The sequence below is a fragment of the Mustela nigripes genome, chromosome 3 (genome assembly GCF_022355385.1).
Source record: "Mustela nigripes isolate SB6536 chromosome 3, MUSNIG.SB6536, whole genome shotgun sequence".
Classification (NCBI taxonomy): Eukaryota; Metazoa; Chordata; class Mammalia; order Carnivora; family Mustelidae; genus Mustela; species Mustela nigripes.
The window spans coordinates 174,384,596-174,410,615 of record NC_081559.1 but is presented as its reverse complement, the minus strand read 5'-3'; the positions used below and the strand labels follow the sequence as shown (position 1 = coordinate 174,410,615).

The 26,020-nt window shown below is 38.0% G+C and overlaps 1 protein-coding gene across 4 annotated transcripts in view; it reads left to right on the top strand.

Moving 5' to 3' along the window:
- TRPS1 (transcriptional repressor GATA binding 1) overlaps positions 1-26,020 on the top strand; it is a 251,168-nt gene that overhangs the window by 17,263 nt on the left and 207,885 nt on the right. For 2 of the 4 annotated variants that reach the window (XM_059395065.1, XM_059395062.1), the window contains exon 2: positions 24,699-24,856. The exons of 1 other annotated variant lie outside the window; for it this stretch is intronic. In XM_059395065.1, the coding sequence (XP_059251048.1) occupies positions 24,820-24,856 (37 nt within the window). In that variant the 5' untranslated portion in view covers positions 24,699-24,819. Of the gene's footprint in view, positions 1-4,475; positions 4,543-24,698; positions 24,857-26,020 lie in introns of those variants that run through there. One more of the 4 variants, XM_059395063.1, reaches the window with a different exon arrangement.

Below are 26,020 nucleotides of genomic sequence, written 5' to 3'. Positions count from 1 at the left end.
ACCTATTCCTCAGATGCTGACTTTTGTTTTTCTTCCCGAAGCCTTCAGATCTAGAGTGACTTAGATTTAAACATCCCTGCCCTGTGCTCCCATTTATTTGTGACTTTGGTATGTAGCCCATACCAGAATCTACTTGGCATTGCAAGTCTGGGGAGAGTAAGAGGATACCCAATTTATTTCTGTCCTCTTTACAAAGCCTTAGATTCAGTGGTTTCTCAAAAGTGTTGCGTTAAATTGGCACATCGGGGGAAGGACACTTTGGCCAGAAGAGCATGGGACCTTTAGGTATTGACAAAATTGTGAAATTGGGTTGTTAGGTTTCAGAGAGGTAAAGGATTATCTGATATTGCATAATTAATAGACATTTCTTGAAGTTTGCCCTCAAGTATTGTCCCTAAAGTATAATACTACTGGTTGCAACTTCATGTGGCGTATTTTGCCGGGTACTTTCAAATTCTGTCTTTTATTGATTAACATCATTGAATCAAGTATGACAGTATGGGTAAAACTGAGGGAAAGGGAGGCCCGAACACATTTGTGAATTAGAGAAAAATGAAAACCCATATTGCCTTGTGCTTTACTGGTACTGCCTCTGAGGTATTGTAAAATTGTCAAAGATGCAAAGTGGTAAGTGATGGGCCCTGAATATGTGAAGGTTAACAATGGTAGGTTCCAAGGTCACCAGCCAGAAATGGTTAGTTTTAACTTTCACATGTTGAATGTTTGTCATCCCAAATACTGTGTCCCGATGTTTGAGGATGGTGCTTTACTTACTGGCTTCATGGTGAAAGTGACCTGTAAGAGGTCTCATGCTTGGAGGCTAAGGGAGCATGGAGGATTTAGATCTTGGGAAGATCTAACACAGACATCGGTGAATAGGGTTCTTCAGGAGCTGAGCAGAAGCAGAAGAGATGCTGCCTTGGGATGCCCAGGTCTATGGCAGTGAAGGATATTGAACCTCCCCATGCTCTTTTCAATTTCCATGTCTCCTTGAGAGCTGGCCCATAAAGTGATAACTGAATAAGCTACTGAGACATTTCTCATGTTGAAACAAGAATGCCTGAGACTTCTTTGATTACTTGATTTTTACTAATTACCTTTAATTTCATTTTAAAAACAAGGGAACAGTTTCGAAGTTTGTTTTTTGGGTGTGTGTGTGTGTGTGTGTGTGTGTGTGCTTTTTGTTTGTTTGGTTTTTTCTTTTTTTGTTTTTTTAAAGAACTTATCCTTGGCCTTCTCTGTGTGTGTGTGTGTGTGTGTGTGTGTGTGTGTGTGTGTGTGTTTTAAACTACAAATCTTTCTTTTATCTAAGAATTGGGAAGACCCTTTGATTTAATATATGAATCTATTAAGCACTTAAATATTATCTTAAACAGCTTTGGAAAATTATGAAGGCTTGCTGATCCCGTGCATTCCCAAATCTGTATGGGCATGGAGCATTGAAGGAGAAATCAAGGAAAGGATCTCTTTAATGAATTTCTTTTCTTTTTTTAAAAATACTATTTCCTTAAAAAAAAAAAAAGATTTTATTTATTTATTTAACACAGAGAGAGAGAGAGAGAGAGAGAGATCACAAGTAGGCAGAGAGGCAGGTAGAGAGAGAGAGGGGAAGCAGGCTTCCCGCTGAGCAGAGAGCCCCATGTGGGGCTTGATCCCAGGACCCTGAGCCTAAGGCAGAGGCTTAACACACTGAGCCACCCAGGCGCCCCAGTGAATTTCTTTACTTCTAGGTCAGCTCATTACTTGGAGGACTCTCATTTATCTATTTCTTTCTTAATAACAAAACATTCCAAAGCTTCCTAGAAACCTTAGCTAATTGCATTTTTCAGACATACTTTTCTGATGTCACCTTATGTCTATCAGCAACTTAAAAAACCCTTTGGAAGGGATTGTTGGGGATTTTTAAGAGTAATAACTGCCTGAAATTTACAAACTATTTACATGATAGTAGAAGGAGTTTCATGGAAGAGTACGTTCTAGTTAATAAGTAGGAATTTTTAAATCCTCTGTATTTTTCCACAACTGAAGGGGCGCATACTTTTGGTTGGAAGCAAGTAGGCGAAACGTACGTAGTCCTCTCTTGTAGTCTTGGTGGCTTAGAAATCTCTTTATTATAGTTTGATAATCCCTGACATGACTGTCTAGCTCTCATGTCTTCTAAGGCAGAAATTGATGAAGGAAATGTATGTTTTGGCTCCATTAAAATATTCCTTATCAGACCGTATGTGGGAGGCGTGGTCACTGCAGATGCCTCTATTTACCAGCGGGATGGTGTGTGTGCCCTGTGAGTTTCCTGTCTACAAAAGCTGTGTGGTGCCCTTTAAGGGTGGGAAGGAGCACATTATTAAATGTGTTGGTCGGGCAGTGGTCGTGTTTTCACTTGTGAAAATCAGGGAGCAGAGGGCATGCAAACTTTGCCCAAAGGCTGGATACAGTTTGCATAGAAATGAGCTACGTGTGGCAACAACCGATTTGGTGGATGCCTAGCTTGTGCTGCTTACTAAGGAGAGGTGAGAGCAACCACAGCCCATAGGTGAGCTAGGTTTACAGTTGGGGGGAAAGGGTCCTTCCCCAGAGGGGCCACCTTCAGATGATGGTAGTGGGTCATGTTTGTGGAGCACTGTACTGTGTTGTCTCCAGCTGAGAGAGGAACTACTGTCATCCACGTTTCTCAGGGCAGTCGCCTAGGCTGGGACAGGTAGCAAGAACAGAATCAGGATTTGAACCCAAAGCAGTGTGGCTGGAGAGCTGACGCTTGGTAAGCACTTCTACTTCACTTCTCATTTGCTGGGAGCAGGGTTTTCAGCTGCTATATAATCCCGGGGTTTCAAAGAGTAGGTGACTTTCATATTCATGCTGTTTCAGCCTGTTTCCTTCTCAAACCCTAATCTACCTTTGTTCATTTTCTTTTTTTTTTTTTTTTTTTTTTTTTTTTTTTTTTTTTTTTAAATATTTTATTTATTTATTTGACAGAGAGAAATCACAAGTAGATGGAGAGGCAGGCAGAGAGAGAGAGAGAGGGAAGCAGGCTCTCCGCTGAGCAGAGAGCCCGATGCGGGACTCGATCCCAGGACTCTGAGATCATGACCTGAGCCGAAGGCAGCGGCTTAACCCACTGAGCCACCCAGGCGCCCCATACCTTTGTTCATTTTCAGAGAGGTAAAACCATCGTCTCTGTATGTGACATTTTAAAATCTGGTTTTAGTAATAACTCATGATCAACTTGCGTTTTTTCCAGAGGTGGCTGCAATCTTGTTTAAAAAAAAAAAAAAAAAATCTGTGTTAGTCTAAGTAACTGTGTCTTCTTGGCTCCATTACAGCAAAAAGGCTGTGATTAGCAAACTCTTGTAGGGGGAAGTTGTTGAATGACATGGGGATGTGGTACTGTCCTGTTAATCCTCAGGGCTTTGTGTTTCTTAAATTATTTGCACTCCTGGACAACTGCCCCTGCTCCAAATGGGGTCTTAGCGGGGCCTTCTGACTTGGCTTCTGTGTGTTACAAAAACATTAAAAGGAAAGGTTGGTTTGGGTTAGGCTTACAAACCAACCCACCCTTATCATCTTTTAGCTTATTTGTGTCTGTTGGATTAATTAAAAAAAAAAGTAATTTATATTTTATGAATGATCTTTAAAGATCCCGCGTGTTCTGGTGGTTAGTATAGTCACACAAGCAAAAGCCAGGAGTCAACCTGATTTTTTTTTTTTTTAAGCCTTTTATTTTTAAGGAGAAATAAAAAGTCAGGACCGCAGGTCAGTCGCAGCAGTAGGATTCCATTTCCTTTTACCCTGCTTCTCCAGAAGCTCCCGTCAGAGCGAGTTGGCTGCGTCCCCGAAGGAGGCTGCTCCGCTTGCCGGCTGCCTGGGGCCTTTGAAGCTGCGGCGACGGGAGCTTTGTGGGTGTCGGGGGCGTCCGCGGCGCCTCGCGCGAGCCCCCCGCCCGCCGCCGCCACCACGCGTGCTCGGCGCGGGGCTGTGGGCGTGTTGTCGCAGGCCGCCCCGCGGAAGCGGGCTGTGCGCTCGGCCTGCGCGTCCCCGCGTGCGGCTGCTGCGCGCCCGGCTCCCGCCGCTCCCGCCGCCCCCCACCCCTCCCACTCCCCTCCGCGCCCCGCGCCCCGCCGGCCCGGTCGCCGGCCCCGGCCAGCCCGCCGCGCGCGCGTCCCTGCTCCTCCTCTCCGCCCGCGGCTCCCGCCTCCCCGCCCCTCTCCCCGCTTCCCAACCTGCTCCGCAGTCCCCGGGAACGCTGTCCCTCTCGTCTTGGCCGCTCCCTCGCTTCCTCCGCCGCCGCCGCCGCCGCTGCCCCCCTTGGCGCTGACGTTCTCGCCGCCTTTCGTCCTGCGTCGCGCACCCACGATGGGCTCCCGGGCACGTCCTCCCCCGGACATCCGACGGTTCACCTGCGACCGTGGTGCAACTTGTGGACGGTCGCCCGTTGAGATCCCTGAAGTTCGGGCTTTGCCTTCCCTAAGCAACTGTCGCCTGATTAGCTCTCGGGGCTGTCCCACACTTTCTCCTCCGCCGCTGGCCCGGAGCTGCTTCCACCAGGTACCTCCTGTTCTGCGGTGTATTTACCCACGCACCCGTTCTTGAGTACGTGGAAGGGCTGTGTCTCCTGCCTTCTCAGAAAGCCGCGAGTGCCCTGAACATCAGAAACTCAGATCACTAAGTCACAGTGTATGTTATAATTTAATTTAGTAGGTTTTTTTTTTTTTTTAAATATAAGCGTATGACGCCTCTCTGGAGTGGCTGAGGCTTCTCTCATATTTTTTGGTGTTCTGGTGACGAGGACCTTCTATTTTTTCCTTAAGGAACACATTTTGAAACGGTTCTGTACCTGGATCCCTATCCAGGTTTAGCCCTCTCTACATTATGGAGCTTATTTTTAAAATTAATTCTTTTTAAGGCCATGCTTTTTACACGCCCCTGTATTCATGTCCTTTTCTATAAACCTTGTTAAGGTTATATCATGAAATACCAGTAATTTTAGGAGAGCTTCTCTTCAGCTGTTACCACAAGAAAGTTTTAGCAAAAGGATCCAACTTTATTGCTCATATAATGTATATCCACTTCCTTTTTGTCTCCAAGGTCCTTGTATGACTGACGTAAAGATAATAGGTGTTATATACCTGGATGGAAGGGGGACATTTTAGCTTGTAGGGGACGGGATTTTATAGTGATACCTCGGTTGATTTTAACCTCCCCCCCCAAAAATGGAAATTCAGCTCCTTCTTTATACCCTGTAACAGATTAACTTTTAGTATTGCTCTGCATAGGGAGCGTGTTTAAGTTGATATCCGAAGTTATTTCCTAAGACAGGAGAACACTGAAGCTGTTTTTGTTGAAACAAAGTGGACCCTTAAATATAAGAAATGATTTAATAAAGGAGGTCATTTTAAAGTAGCATGTTGAAAAGAAAATGATAATCTTATGCTTAAAAACATCAGTAATACTGAACCAATTATTAGTTAAGTACTGCTCTATCCTGAAATTTTTAACTCTGTAATTACGCTATGAAAACTGAGGCGCCGAAGTCACAACATCAGGAGCTTAGTTAAAACATGCAAATAATAATGACCCAGTCCACAAGACATTATTCTTATTGTTGGAACAGCCATTCCTAGAGTGTAGAAGGTGCTTACTTTAGTCGTTAGAAATGTGCCTCACAATATTTCTTAGACTTTTTGTTTTATTTTTGCATATTTCTCTTATTTGAGCCCTTTGGTCTCTGTCCAAGCTTATTTGTTCTCCGGATATGTACAGTACAGATTAAAATATAGACGTTTCAGCCATCCCATGCCTTCTGGGACTTGTGATTGCCTGGAATAGGCTTATGTCCAGCTGTGTTTAGAAGCTCACTAGGTTGCAGCTATGTTTTCCTATCTGTGGTGTGGCTTAGTTGGAATAAAATCAGAATGAGAGTAAGTGTCTCACTTCCCTAGTTTACAGTTTTCCCATCTACAAGCTGTGAGCAGTACTACCTGGGAACAGATTGAGGGGGTTAAATCAATTAAATAATATATGTAAAACAGGTTTGGTGATTGCCAAAGGGCTGTGTGACTATTTATTATTATGATCATAATTATAATTGTTCTGTTTCTAATCTTTTAAATTTTCATATATCATTAACATGGGAGTGTCTATTAGACTGTTCAAATGGGTGTTTCTAAAGTTTTATTTTATCTTTTAATTTAAAACTTATATTTAGGATATGCACAGAGTAGAATTCTAGCTGTCAGCTGTTGTAGGGAAGCGTGGCACCAATTGTTCCAGAAGACTAGTTGGCATCATACTCTTGGATATATACATATATATACACCTTAATATATATGCCTTAATTCATTCCAATCTGTTGGATTTCTGTTGTAAGAGTTTTGGTGTAGAAGTCTATTCTGAATTGTAAAAGTTCTTCAAAGAAATATTTTTGAGGTATTTTTTTGCATTGTCCATTGGTGCCCTACTTACGGGGTTATTGGTGGCCTAGGCCATCATTTTTATTTTAAAAAATGTTTGTGCATTAAATACATGACTTTTGAAAACCAGGATTTCCTCTCAGAGCTTGCCTTTTTGTATGAATTTCATGAAATTTCTTCCTCTCCTTTTAAATGCATGAGTCTTAACGAAATTCTCCTTCAGAGTTCATCGCTGTCTTCTTTGTTGTGGTTGTGGTAAGTTCATCAGGATACATCAGGCATCCTTCCTAAGGAGTGGTCTCTCACAGATAATATTTTGTGATTCTCTGTGGATATTTCAGAATTTATCTTTGTTTTCATATATGGGATATGTGCCACATGATTATAAACACTTGGTGAATAAAAATGATTTGTTACTCCTGAGGTCACCCAGTTTTCTGCAGGAGAATAATAAATAGTCACATGATTTCACAGCCACGGTACGTTGTACGCCACGGTGCAGTGATTCCGAGGCATCATTTGCAACCATATGTCCTAAGTTTTCAAGCTAAGTGTGTGTACGTGCGCGTGCGTGCCCGCACGCGCGCGTGTGTCTGCTTTCTCTGTTTTGTTGTTTCTTGAGAAGTAAGCATGCTCTTCACATCCAAAATAAAAATTCCATTTATTTACAAAACATGTCTATTAAAGAAATAACAGTAGGATTAAAATTAATAAAGGCTTTTTTAAGAGATTAGAAGCTCAAGAGTATTTTCTCAACAATGACACATGAAATGTCATTCACTTTTTTTTCTAGGGGAAATTATATTAAACCCTTGGGATTGCTTTTTATTTGATAGGAAAGAAGTCCCTACTGAGAGCACTAATCCTAAATTTTTTCTTGGCAATATGCTCTCAAATTATACGTGGAATACATAATTCATATTAGGGGCTTGCAGGATGTGTTGGTGAAATGACTACAATTTCTCGGTTTGTTATATAAGTTTTCAAATAATGGAGGAAGTTCTAGAAATTATTTAAGAATTTCCAAAGTGAGATTGTCAGGGAGTTTGAATGATACCAGTTCTCCGAAACTTCTTTTTCACTTAGACAGTTCCCTATTTATTTGTATTCTACAGTGAGTCACGGGCTCATATTTCTATTGTATTTCTGTCTTATTTATAATTATCCTATATATGTGTAGTATTTGGTAATAAGTATATGCATACTTTAAACATGCTCATTCTTTAGACTTTGGAAATTAAGGAAATTGAATATAGAGCTTTTCATTTCCACATCACAGTTGTGTTTCAATGCTGAACTTCAGTAACTGGAAGCCATTTCTATATTCTGGTAATTTGATAACCCACTTTGAAATGTATTTGTTGAGCTCATTGTAATTCCATGTGTCTCTAATGAAAGGCATGTGAAGGTATGGGTTGAAAGAATTAACTGTGCTTGGTCCTTGCAGAGACCCTGTTGCCCGTTTTGGGCAATCTTTAACCTGGCACCCAGTCCTGTGCTTTGCTAAAATGGAGTTTTCCAAAATTTAAATGATGTCATGTTGGAAAGCGATGCCAAGAAACAATGTGGCAGTTTCTAAATTTTGTGAAGCTAAAATCCCTGGTTACAGGAAAGAGTACATGTCACAGATGAGTAGTTAGTAATGACTTCAGTTTAGCAGGAAAAGAGCAATTCCCATATGCTGATTCTAGTCTCATAACAAAGAATGTTATAGAAAGATTGCACAGTATTTAACAAGCTGTGAGTTAATGTGACAGTGTCAGTGGATCTAGTTCCAGAAGGATAATCACTTTACCATATTTCTTCAAAAATATTTTAAGTTATACAGAAAACTCGCTACAAATGAATCCAGACGGTTCCCACTGCACTCCACCCCCCTCTCCCTAAGTGAGGCAGTAACACTGAGTTTAGTTCAACAATTAAATTCTCCAGACTGCCTGATCCTAAGGACCTGGATAGATAAATAAGTGTCGCTGTCAGGCTGAGCCTCAGAGGTCTACCTCCTGTCGGCTGGTGAGTGGGTATAAATGAGAATGTTCTCCTGGAGTATTTGAGACTTAGGTTTTGGTACATCACTTTACCTCTCACGGAGAGCCACTCCCGGTTTGAACCTAGACTACATTCTTCAATGTTTGTGGGCACCTTAGATAAAGTCAAGAAAATGAAGTCGAGTTGCATTGCTTTCAGCTCCGTGGAGCATGTACTGTGGACGGTCTTCCGTATGATGGGTTGGTGGGTTGGTTATCCACCATTCATTTCCAAGGCCTTTCCCAAAGGCTTGGTCTCTTACGTGCATTCGTATTGGCACGATGATTTCCACGCCAGTATGAACTGTAACAAACTGGTGGATTTAACTTTGAATCATAGGCTTGACTGGGTTCCCTTAAAGCTTAGAGCTCATGCTCATCGTTTTGGTGTTACAAGGACTCTTAGAGGCAGGGATGGGGAGCAGCAGGGGAGTGGGAGAGGGCCTTATCTCTTTCAGTGATGTAGAAAAAAAAGTGCATATTCTCCATCATGAAAGAAGATAGCCTTTTTCAATTCCTAGAATATTGTTTTACCATCCAACTAAGGAGACTTGTCTCTGCTTTTCCAATGAACATATATATATAGTTGGGTATTCGGAGAGGGAGGTACATAAAATTAGCAATCCATCATGAAAAATTTCTACAAAATGTCTTTAATAAAGGTGTTTTTTTTTCTTTGAAAGCAATTATGAAGTTGATAATTAAATGAGATGCAAATAAGATTATATTTAAATCAGAGTTCCCAGTCTTCCCATTGTTGAAGACATTCCCTGGGGACAGATTATGGAATGAAGGAGTTCTGGTACTTTAAATGCATATGCTACTGTTGCTGGGTATTGACTGCTTTAAGAAGTTAAGGGCTCCTCTTTTGTTAAAAAGACAATGGTTTTGTATCCAGTGTTTACCTCCTGAAGTAACAGGCAACACAGTCCACTGCCACTATTTGATTTACCCTGTACTTTCTGTGTACAAACTTTGATTTAAAACGAAAAGCTCAGTGAATTTTTTAAAAAGTGACAAACAGGAGAAATGTAATCAAATTCACTTTTCCCTCTTCTTTCCACCTAACAATGTGTGGCTGCATTCTATTTTTATCTTTATTTTTATTTTTTCTAAAGATTTTATTTATTTATCTAAGAGAGAGCAGAGAGTGTGAGAGAGAGCATGAGCAGAGGAAGGGAGAAGGAGAAAGCAGGCTCCCCATTGAGCATGGAGTCAGATGATGTGATGATGCCGGACTCCATTCAGGACGCAGTCCGGGGACCCCAGGATCATGACCTGAGCTGAAGGCAGACCCTCAATCGAATGAGCCACCCAGGTGCCCCTGCCTTCTATTTTTAAATTATATAATGACTAAGAACTTACTTGAATTTCCAATAGATACTGGCATCTGGATGTCTGTCTTCATTCAACATATGAATGAATTGCTTGCTCTGTGTGTCCCCACTAGGAGCTTCTGGTTTGGTGGGCGAAGGGTGGGGAGTGTGCCAGGGATTTCAGTGCACTGCCTTTCACAGTCTCTTCCAGTTTATGTTATCTTATACCTTTAGTTTTGTGTTCTCCTCTCATTCCCTTTAAAAAAAAAGGGGCGCCTTGGTGGCTCAGTGGGTTAAAGCCTCTGCTTTCAGCTCAGGTCATGATCCCAGGGTTGTGGGTTCAAGCCCTGCATCGGGCTCCCTGCTCAGCGGGGAGCCTGCTTCCCCTCCTCTCTCTCTGCCTGCCTCTCTGCCTACTTGTGATCTCTGACTGTCAAATCAATAAATAAAATCTTAAAAAAAAACAAAACTGTGAGGTAGACAAGTTATACACAGTATTATAGGAATTTAGACAATACAGATAAATTCAGAAAAGAGGCTAAAACCCTGGCGAGAACCTCTCCTGATTTGGGTTTTTATGCTTCCGTAATCCTTTGAATGTGTGTGTAACTGTGTGTATGTGTAAGTGTGAGCATTTCTCTTTTCTGTTCTCTCATCCAACCTTGAAAAAGAGGCAGTTTTGCCAGAAGTTGATTTTGGAAGTACAAGGAGAACTCTGCCCACAACTTTTTGCAAGGCCTGTTACTTCAAACTTGATAACAGTGCCGCATATTTTGGCTAACCGTGCAGTGCTGGCGTGTGCCAAAGGTACCTTCGTGGCCTGAACCGAAATTCTCACATCAGGTTGTTGTTCCTTTGCTCACATCGTCAGCCTCTCAGCTACAGAGTCTTAGCGCCATTGTTTGGGCACCAAAGAGGACTAATCTCTTCCTCAAAGCCACCTGGTTTTGGAGGGCTTCGACTATAAAAATGAATTCCGTCTGGATGGGGAGCAGTTGGGAGACTTGAGTCATTACCAGGAAGGAGTGCTGAAGTGAAATCTTAGATGAGCCTTTAGTACTTAGAGCGGAGGCCTGCCAGGTGTTCCTCAGGGTATAGACCTGGCTTGAAATAAGGAGTTGCTGTTCTACTGAGGTCTTCCTGGCTATTTTACCTACTGGCTTGCATGGATCAGAGTGTCCTAGTTGGAGGATCATTGAACATTTGACCAAGTTCTGAGTGAGCTCCTGAAGGGACTGGGACGATCTGGAGTCATTTTGGAAGGCTTGCCTTTAAGTTACTTAGAAAAGCTTCATAAAATACTTCAGGTCTAAGAACTCCGGAGATTAATGGTTTCAGCACAAACAGGGCTCAGATAAAATTCTAAGTACTGGCAGGCAGTTCAGAAACAGATGGGTGTCAGGTAGCTTAGTCAGTTGATTACCTATCCTTGCCTTTTCTGTAAGCTTCACTCAGCTTATTCACTAAATTTCAGTAACTTCAATAAATTCACTCAACCAATAGTTACCTATGCATTTATAGGTACTGTACCTGGTTATGAGACTATCAATATGAATGGCCACAGGAGCACTCTGGCCACATAGGATTATGAGTATCGAAGCAGAGTAAGTAAAATATGACTAGGCATAACTTCAATTTGAGCTATAGAAGAATACAATGGCCCATCAATGCCTAAATAAGCCAGTTTCATTAACATGTCATACATTTATATCTGCAGCCCTATCCTTTTATGTGCATTGGTAAGATATCTTTGATTTTTTAAAAAAAATTCCTTGCTTTTATGATCAGAGTTGATATATTAGATTTTTAAAAAATATATAATATCTGTTCATTTTTCACCTTTCTTCAGTGTACACATCACATTACTTCTAGCCCAGTTTTCCTCATCTCTTTGATTTAGAAACTTCAGGTGGATTCCTGTTTTCCACAAGGACTCTAGCCTCATCCACTGGGATCCAGATTCTATCTTACTAATAACCTTTACACCACATATTTTAGTAACCCAGATTCTTCCCTGTCCCTTGACACATGTTTATATTGGAGAGCAACGCTTTGTTTGCCTTGCTCTTCTTTGCTGCTGTCCTTTCTTGTCCGCAGAGCTGTGCAATTCTTTCTTCTCCCCCAGGCTCATTTCCACTCTCCTCTGCCTTAAAAACTTGCACTGTTAGTGACCACGTTACATTATTATATTATGAGTGAAAGAAATAGTGGACATAATAATAACACTCATAAAAATAATAGTAGATATTTAGGACTTACTGTTTGTCCTCTAGGGACTTTATTGTTTGCCCTGCTGATTTCGGGGCAAAATCCTTTTATATCCTGTATTGTTACTGAGATATTTGCTGTAAACCTTATTTCTTTGACAGAAGGAGCTAGTATCTTAAGCAAGAATTTTCTCTTAAAATTTTTTTCTCCTTTTGATATTTGGCAACATTGTTATAAACATACTAGATGCTCAATAAATACATACAATATGGATGAATTAATTGACTAGAAATTTTGGTATGAAATGCCCTTGCCTATAGTCAGAATGTATATATGATATTTGATGTTGCTTTGGTACTTTATTTTCCGACTTGATGAACAAGAATTCTTTTTAAACCATTAATATTCTATACTCATGACACAGTAGATAGGAACTTTACTGAGAATTAAATGTTCCAACTTTTGTTTGATAGTTTATTTAATATTATTAAGCTTTGGGAAGAGATCAGTTTTAAACAAGGTATATATAGGCACATACGTATTAATAATCTATAAATGAACATCAGTTAATTCAGAATATTATCATTATATTTCCAGGATTATAGGTAATTGCCTATGATAAGAAACTATAGTACTATTGGCACTGTCTTAAACAGTAAAAAAGAATGTATCAAAATCAGATCTCATTATTTTATCTTAATAAGGCTTTTCCCATTATGTAACTATGTAGAAATTTTACCCATAATCCAGTGGTGCAAAGTTTCTATTAAGTTTGTATGTAGAGTGTGTGCAAAGTTTTGTGAACATGTATGATAAATGAATTGTGTCATATTTTCAGGAAAATAAGGAATCTTCCACAGAATGAGTGCTTTAATCCTTTGTTGCAGAGAGCTGATGATTTTCACCAAGCACCACTGAAATTGCTAACACCCTAGAACCTGTTTCAGTTCCGTCAAGAAGTCACATTCTCTCTTGAGAGAGAGCAAGCTCTTGCGTTTGCAAAATCAGTGAATCACCGAGTCACACTGTACTGTGTGTTGTCTAATTGAATTTAAATAAAAAAATAAGCATTTATTTAGCCTTATAAAAACACTCAAAATTTAGGAAGAAGCCATAGTGTTATTTTATGATCTATTTTTCATCAGTTTCATTCAGTCTTCTAAGATAAGCAGGTTCCTTTCATTTTCTCATTTGTAAAATAAAGCTAATCAATTCTTTGCAGACTTTCAGTGAGGCCTAACGAGAGAATTATAGAAGTCTAAAATCAAACGGCTTGTACAGGACAGGGGCCCAGTTAGTTCTCTTCTACCTTCACCTAGATTGCAGTCCACATGATACAGTGTTTCCTAATGATCCATTTAATAACACACCTCTTCTACCACCACCTCCCCCGCGGCCACCAGAGTCCGTGACAGAGCTCCTCTCCCCTACCTTCTTGTCTATTACCTTCTTCCTTCCTCCGGTGCCTGTTTTTGCATCTGATCTCTTTTTAAACCTTTTACCCTTTCCCGTTTCTCTTGTGCAGAACTTATTTTCTTCTCATCTCATCACTCTTTCATTCTCTTTCCTAACACCTTATTGCCTCCTTCTGCACATTTGGCCCTTTGTGCCCTGCAGCCTGGCCTGAGCAACCAAGGACCGCCTCCTGCTCCATTGAATCGCTTGCATTGGCCCATCAGACCAGAACAGCTAAAAGATTTCTTCTCAGTGTATTCCTGCGTGGTCCCTGCAGAGCCCCTGCTGTTTCACTGAAAAATCACACACATGTGCACACAAACACGAACTTTCTAGCCGGAAAATGCACAGATCGTAAGTCTCTGGCTCAGTGAATTATTACAAAATAAATGCTCTGTGTAACTCTCTCTCATGTCAAGAGATAGAAATTGCTGGTACTGTATAAGCTCCCTTTGCCAGTACCCTAGTGTCCCCTCCTGTTGTCTGTGCTCTTCCATTCCCTAGGAATTAATCACTCTCCTGACTGATTCTGACACTTTAGATTGGCTTTGCTTCTTTTTAAACTTTGCATGCATTAAAGTATAACAACCCTATGCATTAAAAGAATGCATTCTCTTGTGTCTGACATCTTACTCAACATCGTGTATGTGAAATTCATCCATGTTGTTGTATGTAGTTTGTTTTTATTACAATCTACTATTCCATTGTATGGCTGTGCATTCCGTTGTATAGTCATACTACAAGTTTTTAATCTATTCTGTTGAGGTACATTTGGATTGTTTCCAGTTTTGACAGTTCAAATGATGATGCTATGAGCATTCTTGTGAATTGAACTTCTTTTTTTAATTTTTTAAGTAGGCTCCCTACCCAGCTTGAGCACAGTGTAGGCCTTGAACTCATGACCCTGAGATTAAGACCTGAGCTGAGATCAAGACCTGAGCTGAGATCAGGAGTAGGATATGTAACTGACTGAGCCACCCAGGTGCCCCCTGAATTGAACTTTTAAATTAAACTTCTGGTTTTATGTCATTCCAGATGCTTTAAGTTGCTAGGAGTCTGATCCAAATGTTTGAGACTTTTCTGTATTCTTTTATTTCCCAAGCCGGTTCCTTTAAAATACAAACTTTTACTTATTTTTTATGCATGATGCTATTAGTACAGAATATTTTAAATTTTGGAACGTTAGAGAATACATGATGAAAAATTTTGTAAATCACATTTGTATCTATAAATGCATGAGGTTATAGCAAATACAGTTTCCCCTCACTATCTGAAAGTAGATTGTTCCTCTGAAAACTTCCATAAACTGAAATGGTCTATTTTCAAAGTTTGCATTATGCCATTTCACTTTTAGAAAAGACCTACACTAATACAGTAACGGCTTTTTTAGTGAAAGTGAAAATTACCTTCTGATTTTTTTGTTGTTGTTATCAAAAACAAGTACTAATATAGCTCTTTCCTAAAAACAAAGCAATATAATGAGAGCCTTTGGAAAGCAGAATATACCTGTATTATTATATAGTTAATAAATGTATTAAGTACCATGTGGCATTCATGTACAGAATAAATAATCATGCAGGTAAATCAACTTATAAAAATTCATTTTACTGATTACAAAAACATCATTATGGGGAATTATTACTATGTAGAGTACACTTTTTTTTTTAAGTGAACCTTCCTCTAACTGTAATTCAGTCCTCAAATTGTACATAAGGTTATGCAGACATATATAGAACCCAAATCAAATCAACATAATTGTGAGTCACTTTTTTTTTTTTTTTTTTAAGATTTTATTTATTTGACAGAGAGAGCGAGCAAGCACAAGCAGGGGGAGCAGCAGAGGGAGGGTGAGTCACAGTTCTGAAAAATAAATTTAATTCTTCTCACTACTTATGCATTTATTACTGTATGTCCATGGATCCAGAGCTGTGAATGATATCTGGTTCTTTTTTAGCCTAAATAAAGACAAAATTAATGCCACGAGTCTTTGAATGTCGTGAATTAGTTTGGTATTAATTAATGTTGATGATACAACGTTAGCATTTTTTTTAGCTTTTATTCTCTCAAGCCTATTTAATGTCAAAAGATTCTGGTCTTCCTTCATGAGATAAGCAATATGCAGAAATTTCTAAGTGTGCTAACATTGTACCTGTCCCTGAGAACTTTTGCGAGTGCTTACTCAGTACTAAGCTAGTCTCAGTGGGGAGGGCCGTATTAGTATCACTTGACTTTTTAAAAAACTCGTATGTCCCCTGTGACAGTATGCTGCTTTATTTTCCGCCAGTAACCATTATCATACAGTGGCGTTGTTAGTGATGGTAATGTGTTCTAGCCTTAGAAGAAGGCTTTTGACTTCTTTTTTCACTTGGAAAAAGTTTGAGAATTTTTGATAACATAGAGATATTTAAATATATGAATTATATATCAGTATTTTGAGTAAAATAATCAGATATGTGAATGGATATATAGTATATTAATATTGTTAATTAATGTTTTAGTATTAACATATGAACATTTACAATATTAATAAAGATATTTTCTGATCTGGAGAGCTTCATAACCTAGTGGGGTAGTTGAAACATAAACACATAGTTGCAGTGGGATGTGGCATGTACCTTAAAAGAACCTTTACATGAATTGCTGTGGATGGTAGTGGAGAAGACTCACTTTTGCTTGAGGGAATTGTAGAGGGCTTTGGAGAAGTAAATCCATTTGGAGACTTGTGTAATTTATTACTTTAAGTGATGTGCTAGGTGTTAAGAGGCAAATCCAAAAGTTAGGATAACCTACTAGTCCATAAGATTATCGGGAAGGTTGCATATTCACTTGAAACAACTATAGAACCAGTCAAGTACAATTGATGGCTGTCTTTATGAAATGGTGTATTTTTAGATTGTGTTCTCTAGTTCTTAAAGTGCTGTCACTTTTGTATCTATAGCTGTTGTTCATAATAACACTAAAGAGTTTATGAGAAACGTAATGGGAAACCAGGTGGTCTAGCAAGGCTTTTGACTTCTTTAGACTCTGTTCTTCATGGGCTGGGTCTATGAACCAAACAAGTGATTTAACATTTCTAAATCTTAGTTACTTCATCTGTAAAATGTGAAAACAAAAGTATCTTACTTAATAAACTCTTGGCACAGCGCCTGGTTCTTAGTAACAATGACATAATACATTTTTGTTATTAACTAACAATTCACGTTATACCGTACATCAACATTCACGATTGTGAGTCTTAAAAAAAAAGGTCTGATTCTGACTTTTGATTTCTTTCAACATTCAATTAGATTTTGAAGGAATGTTTTGTAAAACACCTGAGTCTGGAATTATATCTATATTTTTCCCTTACTCTGTTGTGACAGGTGTCCACAACAAGAGGGAGAAAAGAAATTACTAATTGGGGTTCAGGTGGTAAAAATCTTTTTAAAAGTGTGTGTGTGTGTGTGTGTGTGTGTGTGTGTGTGTGTGTTTAGATGGATTCTGGAACATATATTGAACTTGAATTTGAAGATTGACTAGTTACCTATACAAGAATATTTTATGAGTGAGCAAATTTTTGCTTTCACTAATTCTACAGCCCCACACATAATATCCAATCATTATTCTTTCTCTCTTGGTGCCTGTGTAATGGAGGAGCTTTGGGGCCCAGGCATAACCTGGGTATAGGGTCATCCTCTCAAACTCAGACCTCAGTATGACCTCACCACTATGTTTGCTGTGGACTTAAAATTTTAACTTGTAATTAATTCCCTGTTTCAGATTTACTTTGGCATCTACCTAGCCTGGCTTCATTCTTAAATTTATTTTTAATCTTTTGTTTTGATATTTGGTGGTAGGGGGGATGCAGTAACCATAAAACAAAATCCTAAAGCCCATAAAACTAGAGCCGGGGACTTGTAAGAGTGAGTTAGGGAAGCCCTATATACTTAATTTCTCTTCTGCACTGCCTAGAACCATTGAGCCAGATTGGCATTAATGTATACTATAAAAAGATGCAGTCATAGAGTGGGTCCACCCTGAACACTGTTTACTGACTATGGTCTGGGCATTGGCTTTCTGTCTTTTATTATGTGTACACATGAGTCTTCAGGTAGAGATTGGACTGAGTTGGGAGGAATGGGATTTACTAATGATCGGAGAGGAGGATGTGGGCTAGACCCATTCTCCCAGAAATCTGTAAGTGATTGAGAACTACTGATTTTAACTATATGAACCTTAGGTCCCTTAGTTCAATCCCGGGTCTCTCTCTAACCTCTTTCTGCATGCCATATTCCATGAAACTCTTTGCTGTATTTTGGTTCCTGAGCAAATTTGGTTCAGATAAAACTGAAGTTATTATAAATGAATGACACAAATCTAGTGGACAGAGTGTAGTGTGTTAAATGGGTCACCTTAGTGAACATTAGAAATAATGCCTGAAAAAAAAAATTAGGACTTCTTTATGCGATGGTATCTGTATAAACTGTTAAGCTCTAAGATAACATTGGGCTTATACCCATCTGTGTTGATGCGTGTATAATTTGGACATCTAAGATCGTATTGTACATAGATGTTTATCTTCTGCCTTTTCCACTCAGTGTTCTATCATGGCTGTAATCCTCTGCCATTACACAATCTTTTAAAATACTGATTCTAAATCTTTCATGATAATGGATCCTGATCTTCTTTTACTGTTGCTTGCCATGCTGGGGAGAATAAAAAAACAAAAACAGAAACAAAACACGCCCTTCAAAATGATCAGATCAAAGCATCTTCGTTTTCTTGCCAAGTTGATGAAGAAATACTGCTTTGCTTAAAAAATATCATATATGTTTTGAAATAAATAATTTTCTTCTTGCTGTGGATACCCAATCTCATTTGGCTTTATGTCACATAATGCCATTTACCAACAAAACTAATGTTGTGTGGCACACAGTGGGAGATGTTGCTCTAGACAGTAATTTTCAAAGAAGAAATTCCAATCCAAATTGAACAGACATCACCACTGCACAACCCCTAGGACTTTTTAGAGCTGTAACTGCTAATGTACAATGTGGATCTATGAGAGGTTATATAAAGTATACAGTTTACACTAAACTTAATTTGACCAAGAAACCTCCTTACTATATTTCTTTTTTTGAAACCAATATCATGGGAAGAACATAGAGAAGATTCATAGAACATAGAGAAAATTCTTGAATTTTTGAATTCAAAAATTGAATTCTTGAATTTTTGAATTTTGAATTTTTGAATTCTATGAATTCTTGAATTCATAGAACATAGAGAAAATTCTTGAATTTCTTTTTATCTTAAATGTAACTATAATAAAATCCCAGACAGAGCCTAGCTAAACTTAGGGTGAGCATAGATAGAATGTCCTGAAATAATGGTTTATTCAAAACGAAGTTCTTATAGCTGAAGGTTTCTGAGCCTGTTATCTACCCAAATTATGAAGGGATTCTGGGTGAACCTCTTCTTTTTTTTCGTTCAGAAAACTTTTCTCATTCTGAGAGTCAGGAAGAAGTGGCTTAACTTGTTCTATCGGGAGTTGCTTTCAGGTGTAGAATTTTAAAAAATCATCTTTCTATGGGAACATTCAGTATACTCAACAAAAGACAAAAATGGTTCCAACCTGTGTGTGAATATAATATATTTTTATCAGAAGGGAAGATGATGCTGAATTGGCTACATGAAGCAGTCAGCACCTACTACGTTGGTATTTAACCACATTTCATGTTATTATTCTGTATTCATTACACTTTGTGAAAGACATCCATCAGGTCTGTTTAATTTAATGTTTAATGTTTAATTTAAATGGACTTTTCATAGTCATGTAGAACAAAGATCCCTGACTGCTTGGGATTTACACATACTAAACTGTCCTCTGAACTTACTTCTAATTCCCTTTCATGGGCTGTATGTTTGCTGATTTCTCATGATATTTGTTCCTTACCCGTTGGACATCCCTACTTGCTGCTTGGACCTTGGATGAGTGAGTCCTTTGGAGTGGTTTCCTGTGGTACCCCGGAGATGAGCAGAGTGGTTTACTGGTTTCACGAGCAAGACAAGTTAAGGATGGTGCAAATAACTTCCCTTCACTTTGGCTGTTTAACATACATATATTTAACACATACCTGTTATATGTAACATGTGTGTTGAATATTACAGTGTGTTAAATTTATGTGTAACACACAAACATGTTTCCTCTATGTATACGTATATATACACACACATACACACACACATATGACTAGTATAAGCTCTCAATATACTTTCACAATATTTGTTTTAATCTTGGCACTCTTAAAAAAATTAACAAAAACTTTGCTTAATACACTCAGCTGATCGATGCTGTGAATACGGTGAGCATTCCTACTGAATCTTCATGGTATGCATTTATTAGATTCACTGTACTATATATATGCATGTTAATTTACCAAATGGATTGGCAGTAATTGACACAGATTTCTTACGGGAGAACGGAGACAGATGTTAGCCAGTTTTATTGCTGGATTTTGTTAATAATTGAGATTTTCATTTCTATTGAATAACAGTGGAAAACAGGTAAAGCAATATCGATATACCACAGTTGTACCTTTACTATATAAAGATGTTTTTCAGCATCCAAATGCTGGAAAGTCAAAGGCATTTCTGCAAATCTTGACACTCATTATTTTTGTTATCAGTAGAAATCTAATTTACATAAAAATAAAATGTCAATTCCCATCACAACCATCAAGATAAATAGATGCATTTATATTTTTCCATGAGCTAGTCTTTTTGAACTTATGGGCTGTGTTTGGCTCTTTGCCCATCAACCAGGTGAAATATTCTAAGTTTAGCAAGGAGGAGGGATGAAGTTACGCCCAACCCATACATACATGCAAAGTCATACTGGCCTGTTTGAACCAACAGTTGTCATTGTACGTTATTTTAATTGGGTTTGTGTTTGTGTGTGTGTGTGTGTGTGTGTGTGTGTTTTACCCCCTTTGAGAGGAACGAAAACAAAAGGAAACACAACATACCTGCGAGGAAACAAATGATAACGTTTCTTAATTTGCTTAGTGAAATTGTGACCTTATTCAAAGCAGAGTTTTTAATACATTTGCCTTTCAACTGTTATGAAAGCAAAAATAATCAATTCCCCTTTCCTTTTGATAACTCATGATGCATACTTGTTGTTGTTTTTTTTTTTTTTTTTGCTTTAATTAGGGAAATAGGTGCACACTTCATTTTTTTTCACGTATATTCACAGTGGTTTTTTTTTTTGTTGTTGTTATTTTCGTCTTTTTTTAAAGATTTATCTATTTGGGGGGGGCAGGGCAAAGAGGAGGGAGAGAGAGAATCTCAAGCAGACTCCCTACTGAGCATGGAGCCCGAATAGTGGGCTCAGTCTTGTGACCCTGAGATCATGACCTGAGTCGAAATCAAGCGTTGGACCCTTACCCAACTAAGCCACGCTGGTACCTTTCTACCATTTGAATTAAACTTCTAGTATGATGTTTTTAAAGGCAAAAAACAGTTTTGTAATTTTGTGCTAAAAGTAAAATGGTTAACGAAATACTTTCTCTAAGATGTGTATGGGTATGTGGAGACTCATTACCAGGCCATCTCTTTTTACTTAGACCAGTACATTTGAAATGAGATATTTGAAATATAGAGAGCAAAGCTCGATGAAATAAAAGCCTAATAAAATGTGTTTGGGCCAACATCAAAACTCTTTGAAAGAGGATATCTAAATAATGTGCATTTTATCTCAGAGAGTCTTGGGTTAGTTCTAGTGTCCAGATGACTATTAATGGGCTTTGGGCTCTGAAGCATATGTTAAGAGAAGTGATCATTTTGGATTAATTTGATGTGAATTAATAAGAGATTTATTTGATGGGAGTTGTTTGAAGGTGATGACATTTAAATCTCAGCAGGATTTAAGATATCCAAAAATACCTTTAAAGATTCAGGAACAGTCAATTCAGAGAGAGCAAATTAAATAGACATGGGTAGCAAAGACCAGGATCTGACATTGGGTTTATGAAGTTTGAAGCAGTTTACAAAAAAAGCAACCTACCATTGAAGTATTGCTCTGGAATCTGAAGAAACAGAAAACATTTAAACTCCTTCAGCAATTCTTGGGTTTATGATTTGGATAAACAATGTTCTCTTGCATTTTATAGTTCACTTAAGCAATCTGATTTTGATCTGTATATATGGAGTAGACAGGATTCAAGGCTTTTTTTTTTTTTTTAAACCAATGAGCAAAGACATATGTTCTTTAAAACTGAACTTTATATGTTGTTCATATGGAAGCTATCTAGTTTGCTATAGGCCCCAAACTTGACCTTCCTTTTATTTTGCTATCACTTGCTTAATTCTTTAGATTCTTTGTGGGGGACTTCTGATCAAAAGAAACAATTTACTATTTTTTTCTTTTCTTTTAATTTTTTTAATAAAACCTACATGAAATGTGTAATTAATAACTCAGTACTCCTAGGTTGTTGATACAAACAAGCACGGAAGAAGCATATATTAAGGAGAAGACTACCATGTCTTTCCTTTTGTGTTAAGCTTTGATTTCAAACACTTGAAAGTTTTATTATCTGGAAAAACAATAAGAAAATGTCATCTGGTATTATATATTATGATGACAAGCACTGCTACTTATAATAAAAATCATACTCAGCAGGATTTGAGACTGAGGTTAAATCATACGGCCTTGCTCCCTTAACTTTTTAGTCTTATTAAGGTTCATTCTTTCCATCCATCTCTCTCTGTCTATTGAGAAGGAATCAGTCAATTGGAAGTGCACTCAATTGAAATGGTATTTGGAAAGATACTCCAAAGCTTTATTTATTTATTAAATTTGAGAAAGAAGGGCTCCTTATAATATTTTTCTTTTCTTTTTAAAGATACCCTTCTTTGCTCTTAAATGAATGACGTGATAAAACTACAGTCCTCTCACTAGGTGTTTGGCGTGTACTTGTGCTGGCTGTACATTCATTGAATGAATGAATGTTGGAGGAAATGAGTAATTGATTGAATGGTAAACCTCAGCGGTATTTATGCCTTCCTTAGTTATTGATGGTTTCATATTTTATAGTCTTTTAGGGAAATTGGATTAAGTTTTCCTAAGGTAAGACTATAGTGCCTAACCCATTAACCAGAGCCATTATAGGATCTTAGAGGTGTGAGGAAGTTTCGAAATCATGTATTACAGTTCTCTCGTGAGTAAGAACAGAGGCTCAGAGAAGTCAAGGGACTGGCCCTTGATTATATCAGCTACTGACAGGAAGCAGGGCCAGAAACTGTACATGTGGTTGCTGTACCGTTCATCCTTCCTTTGTTTAGGATCAAGATGCTACAAAGAACATAGGAGTTTATATCTCTTACCTTCCAGGAGTTTCTCATCTAATGGAAATAAGTTCCTCTGATCTGCACTGGCTCTGGATGTATGTGTGATCTCAGCTCTCTTTTTAAATTACTGTAATAGTTGATTCCTTTGATTGAGTAATTCATTTGATTAGCTATAGCAAAATTCTTTGGAGCAAGTATATGTATAAATACATATACATACATATGAAATAAAACTAAATCATTAATGGTTAATTCAAAATATCTAGATATTAATAGAACACTCAGCTTCCTTTTGCTGTGAAGATGCCATTCTGAAGACATGAGTCACAGTTTTCTATAGAAAAGGGATTTTTTTCTTACAGGTTTAAGCATTTTAATCAGTGAGATAAAATAGTTACTAGAATGATATTTTAAGCAGTAATGCTGATTATTTCCACTGTCTAATACTAAAATATAGAAATAATGCAGTGTCCTACTATTTCTTATAATACTTTTTTTTTTAAGCTAGGAAATACAAAGAATGCCTTTAGATTTGTTTTAATGTAGGAAAAAATAATTTAAAAATTTGGATTTTTGCAAATGGAATGTCTTACATCTCAGTAATGAAAAGAAATACAAATAGTGCATTTTTTAGGAAACTAAGCACGTTTTAACCTGCTTAAATATCTCGACACATGATGCATATTCCCATTATATCAGCTGTTAGAGGAGCATTCACGTATTTGTTCAGGTGGGGAATGAGGTAGATGCGGGAATGCTCACCATCTCCACTCATCCACCCTCTGTCCCCCAGGTCAGTTTTTTTTTTTATCTCAATTGAACAGAGGACTAAAGTTTGCAGTTTTGAGTCTCGTAGCTCCCACTTAGATTCTTCAGTTCCTGCTTATCCGCTTCATTTCAGCCCCATTATCCAGTCGTTTATAGTGGGCCTGCTGTAAACTGGCATTTTGAACTTCTTTTCATAGTCAGTGTGAGGGATATTGCTATTACAGAGTTAAATAAAGACGTTTTCAAATAGAGTTCCCCAAACACTCCTTGATGGCGATTTTCTAATTATTTTATGACCATCTTTGCAATATTTGGCTCAATACTTTCTTTTTCTTTAAGTGTTTTTTTTTTTTTTTTTTTTTAATTTGAGAGAGCAAGCGAGGGAGAGCATGAGCAGGGGCAGAGGCAGAGGGAGAGGGAGAAGTACGCTCCCCGCCAAGCAGGGAGCCCAGGGCAGGACCCTGGGATCACGACCTGAGCCTAAGACAGAGGCTTAACCAACTGAGCCATCCAGGTGCCCCTGCCTTAATAATTTCATTCAGATAATGCAGGTGATAGGATAATGATGGTTTAAAGCTGGTTCAGTCACCATTGTATGAACTTTTTATCAAGAGCGAAAATAGAGATTAATAGAACTAGCTGAGAAGATAGCCCATATTACAGTGTGTAATGTTTCTGTAAGTTGGGAAGGCTTACGTAGATCCCAATTATTGATGGCATTGCAATAGTTCTTTTCTCATCTGCATGGTATACACTGCTGCTAAGAGTTTGGAAGAGATTCACAATGCATACCACTTCTTGTCTTCAGCTGTGACTGTATATCAGTAGGTACACCTGTATCTTTTCCAGAAACATGTCCCCTCTGTGTTTACTAATTAAGGTCATCTATCCCCACCCCAGCGTAGGTAAGTATTCTGGTCCTTAGTGTTTGGGAACTTTAGAGGTTAAATCGTACATCACGGTCTATTGTGACAATGACTTCTGTAATCTTTTATATCATGTTCCTCCCTTTCCTGCTGTTTTATTAGAACCCAGGGGAGGGAAGAGCTTGCTCAAGGTTTGCTCGTGCATTCAGTAGGTGTCTTTGAAGCAGCCTGTGGTGCTGGCATATTAATGTATTTTAGGTGTGCTACGTTAAAGCATATTTACGTCATTTAGGAAGGAAAATTTTTTTTTGTTTTGTTTTGCAGATGTACAGATCAGCTCTCAAAATGTCTTCTGTGTCTTCCGAGCGTCTTCTAAGACAATTGCATTAGCCTCCTGCTAGTTGACTAATAGAATTAATAATTGTAAAAAGCACTCTAAAGCCACATGCCTTATGAAGTCAATGCTGGGTATGATTTTACAAGTATGTGATCTATTTTTTCAAGTGAAAATGTTAACTGAAAAGTTCTTGGCACACAGTAAAACATCGTGCAATCTGTTATTTGTCTTAAAGATAATAACTTGGGGGTGGCTATAGTCTTACGATATCTAACTTATGACTTGTTAGGGGGGTTTCTTCCACTTAGAAGTACTGCAAATGTGCTTATATTTACATAATATGTCATTCTGAAAAATTATGGCGATATAATTCCCATAAAATTATTTTTCTATAACAACTTCAAAGTATAGTCAACTAAATTAACCAGGATTTTTTTTTTTTTTTTAAAGAAGCTAGAAAGAACATGCCCCTTCCACTCATAACAAAAAAGAAAACACAAATGACCTTTCTGATACTTCTTTGAAGTTTTAGCAGTTTGACAGTCTTTGCGATGTATATTTTTAAGGCTGTATTCAGGATAAGGAGTCAGTGAGTCATATGGGTTCTCAAGGTCTTTTCTTGGTGGAAGAGGGAATTGAAATTTGAAAAGATGATAATTTAATTAAATCGTATTTTCTCTTAGTTGCTCCTTCAGTACCTTTTAAACTATGACCTATTTTCTGCATAACAATAAATCAACAAGGTCTAATTCTTTTTGTTCTGAAAAGCAAGTTACATTTTTCAATATTAACGTATTTATGACTATTCACTTTTAAGTACTTTATCTGCGTTCCTTGCTATGTAAAATGTTGCTGTTTTTGTAATCATCTTGACATTAATAAATGGGCAGAAACTGTTTTCACTTTAATGGAAAGATAACCTCAGTGAATTGGATTCTTTCATTTTCATTTCTTTATGAACCTTGCCTTTCATATAGATTTTGTCTTTTTCTGTGTAACGTTATTTGTTTCATTTTGGTGCACTATCATTAGGGTTTATTTACAGTGAGAAAAAAATGTTAAAATACAAATGACATGGTTATTCAGTATTTGTTCAAGAAAAGATTAAATTGCAATGATTACTAAAAACTTTATGTGTAATAGAAAAAACAAACAGGAAATTCTGGAGGGAAAGGCAAGAGGTGCTATAGCCAAATCATCACAGTTTTATGTGTAGTAATGGCTGATACTCTATAAACTAGAATGTAGGCCAAGTGAAGAATAGCTTTTTTTTTTTTTTTTTTTACTCAGGCTCTTGTATTTTAAATGA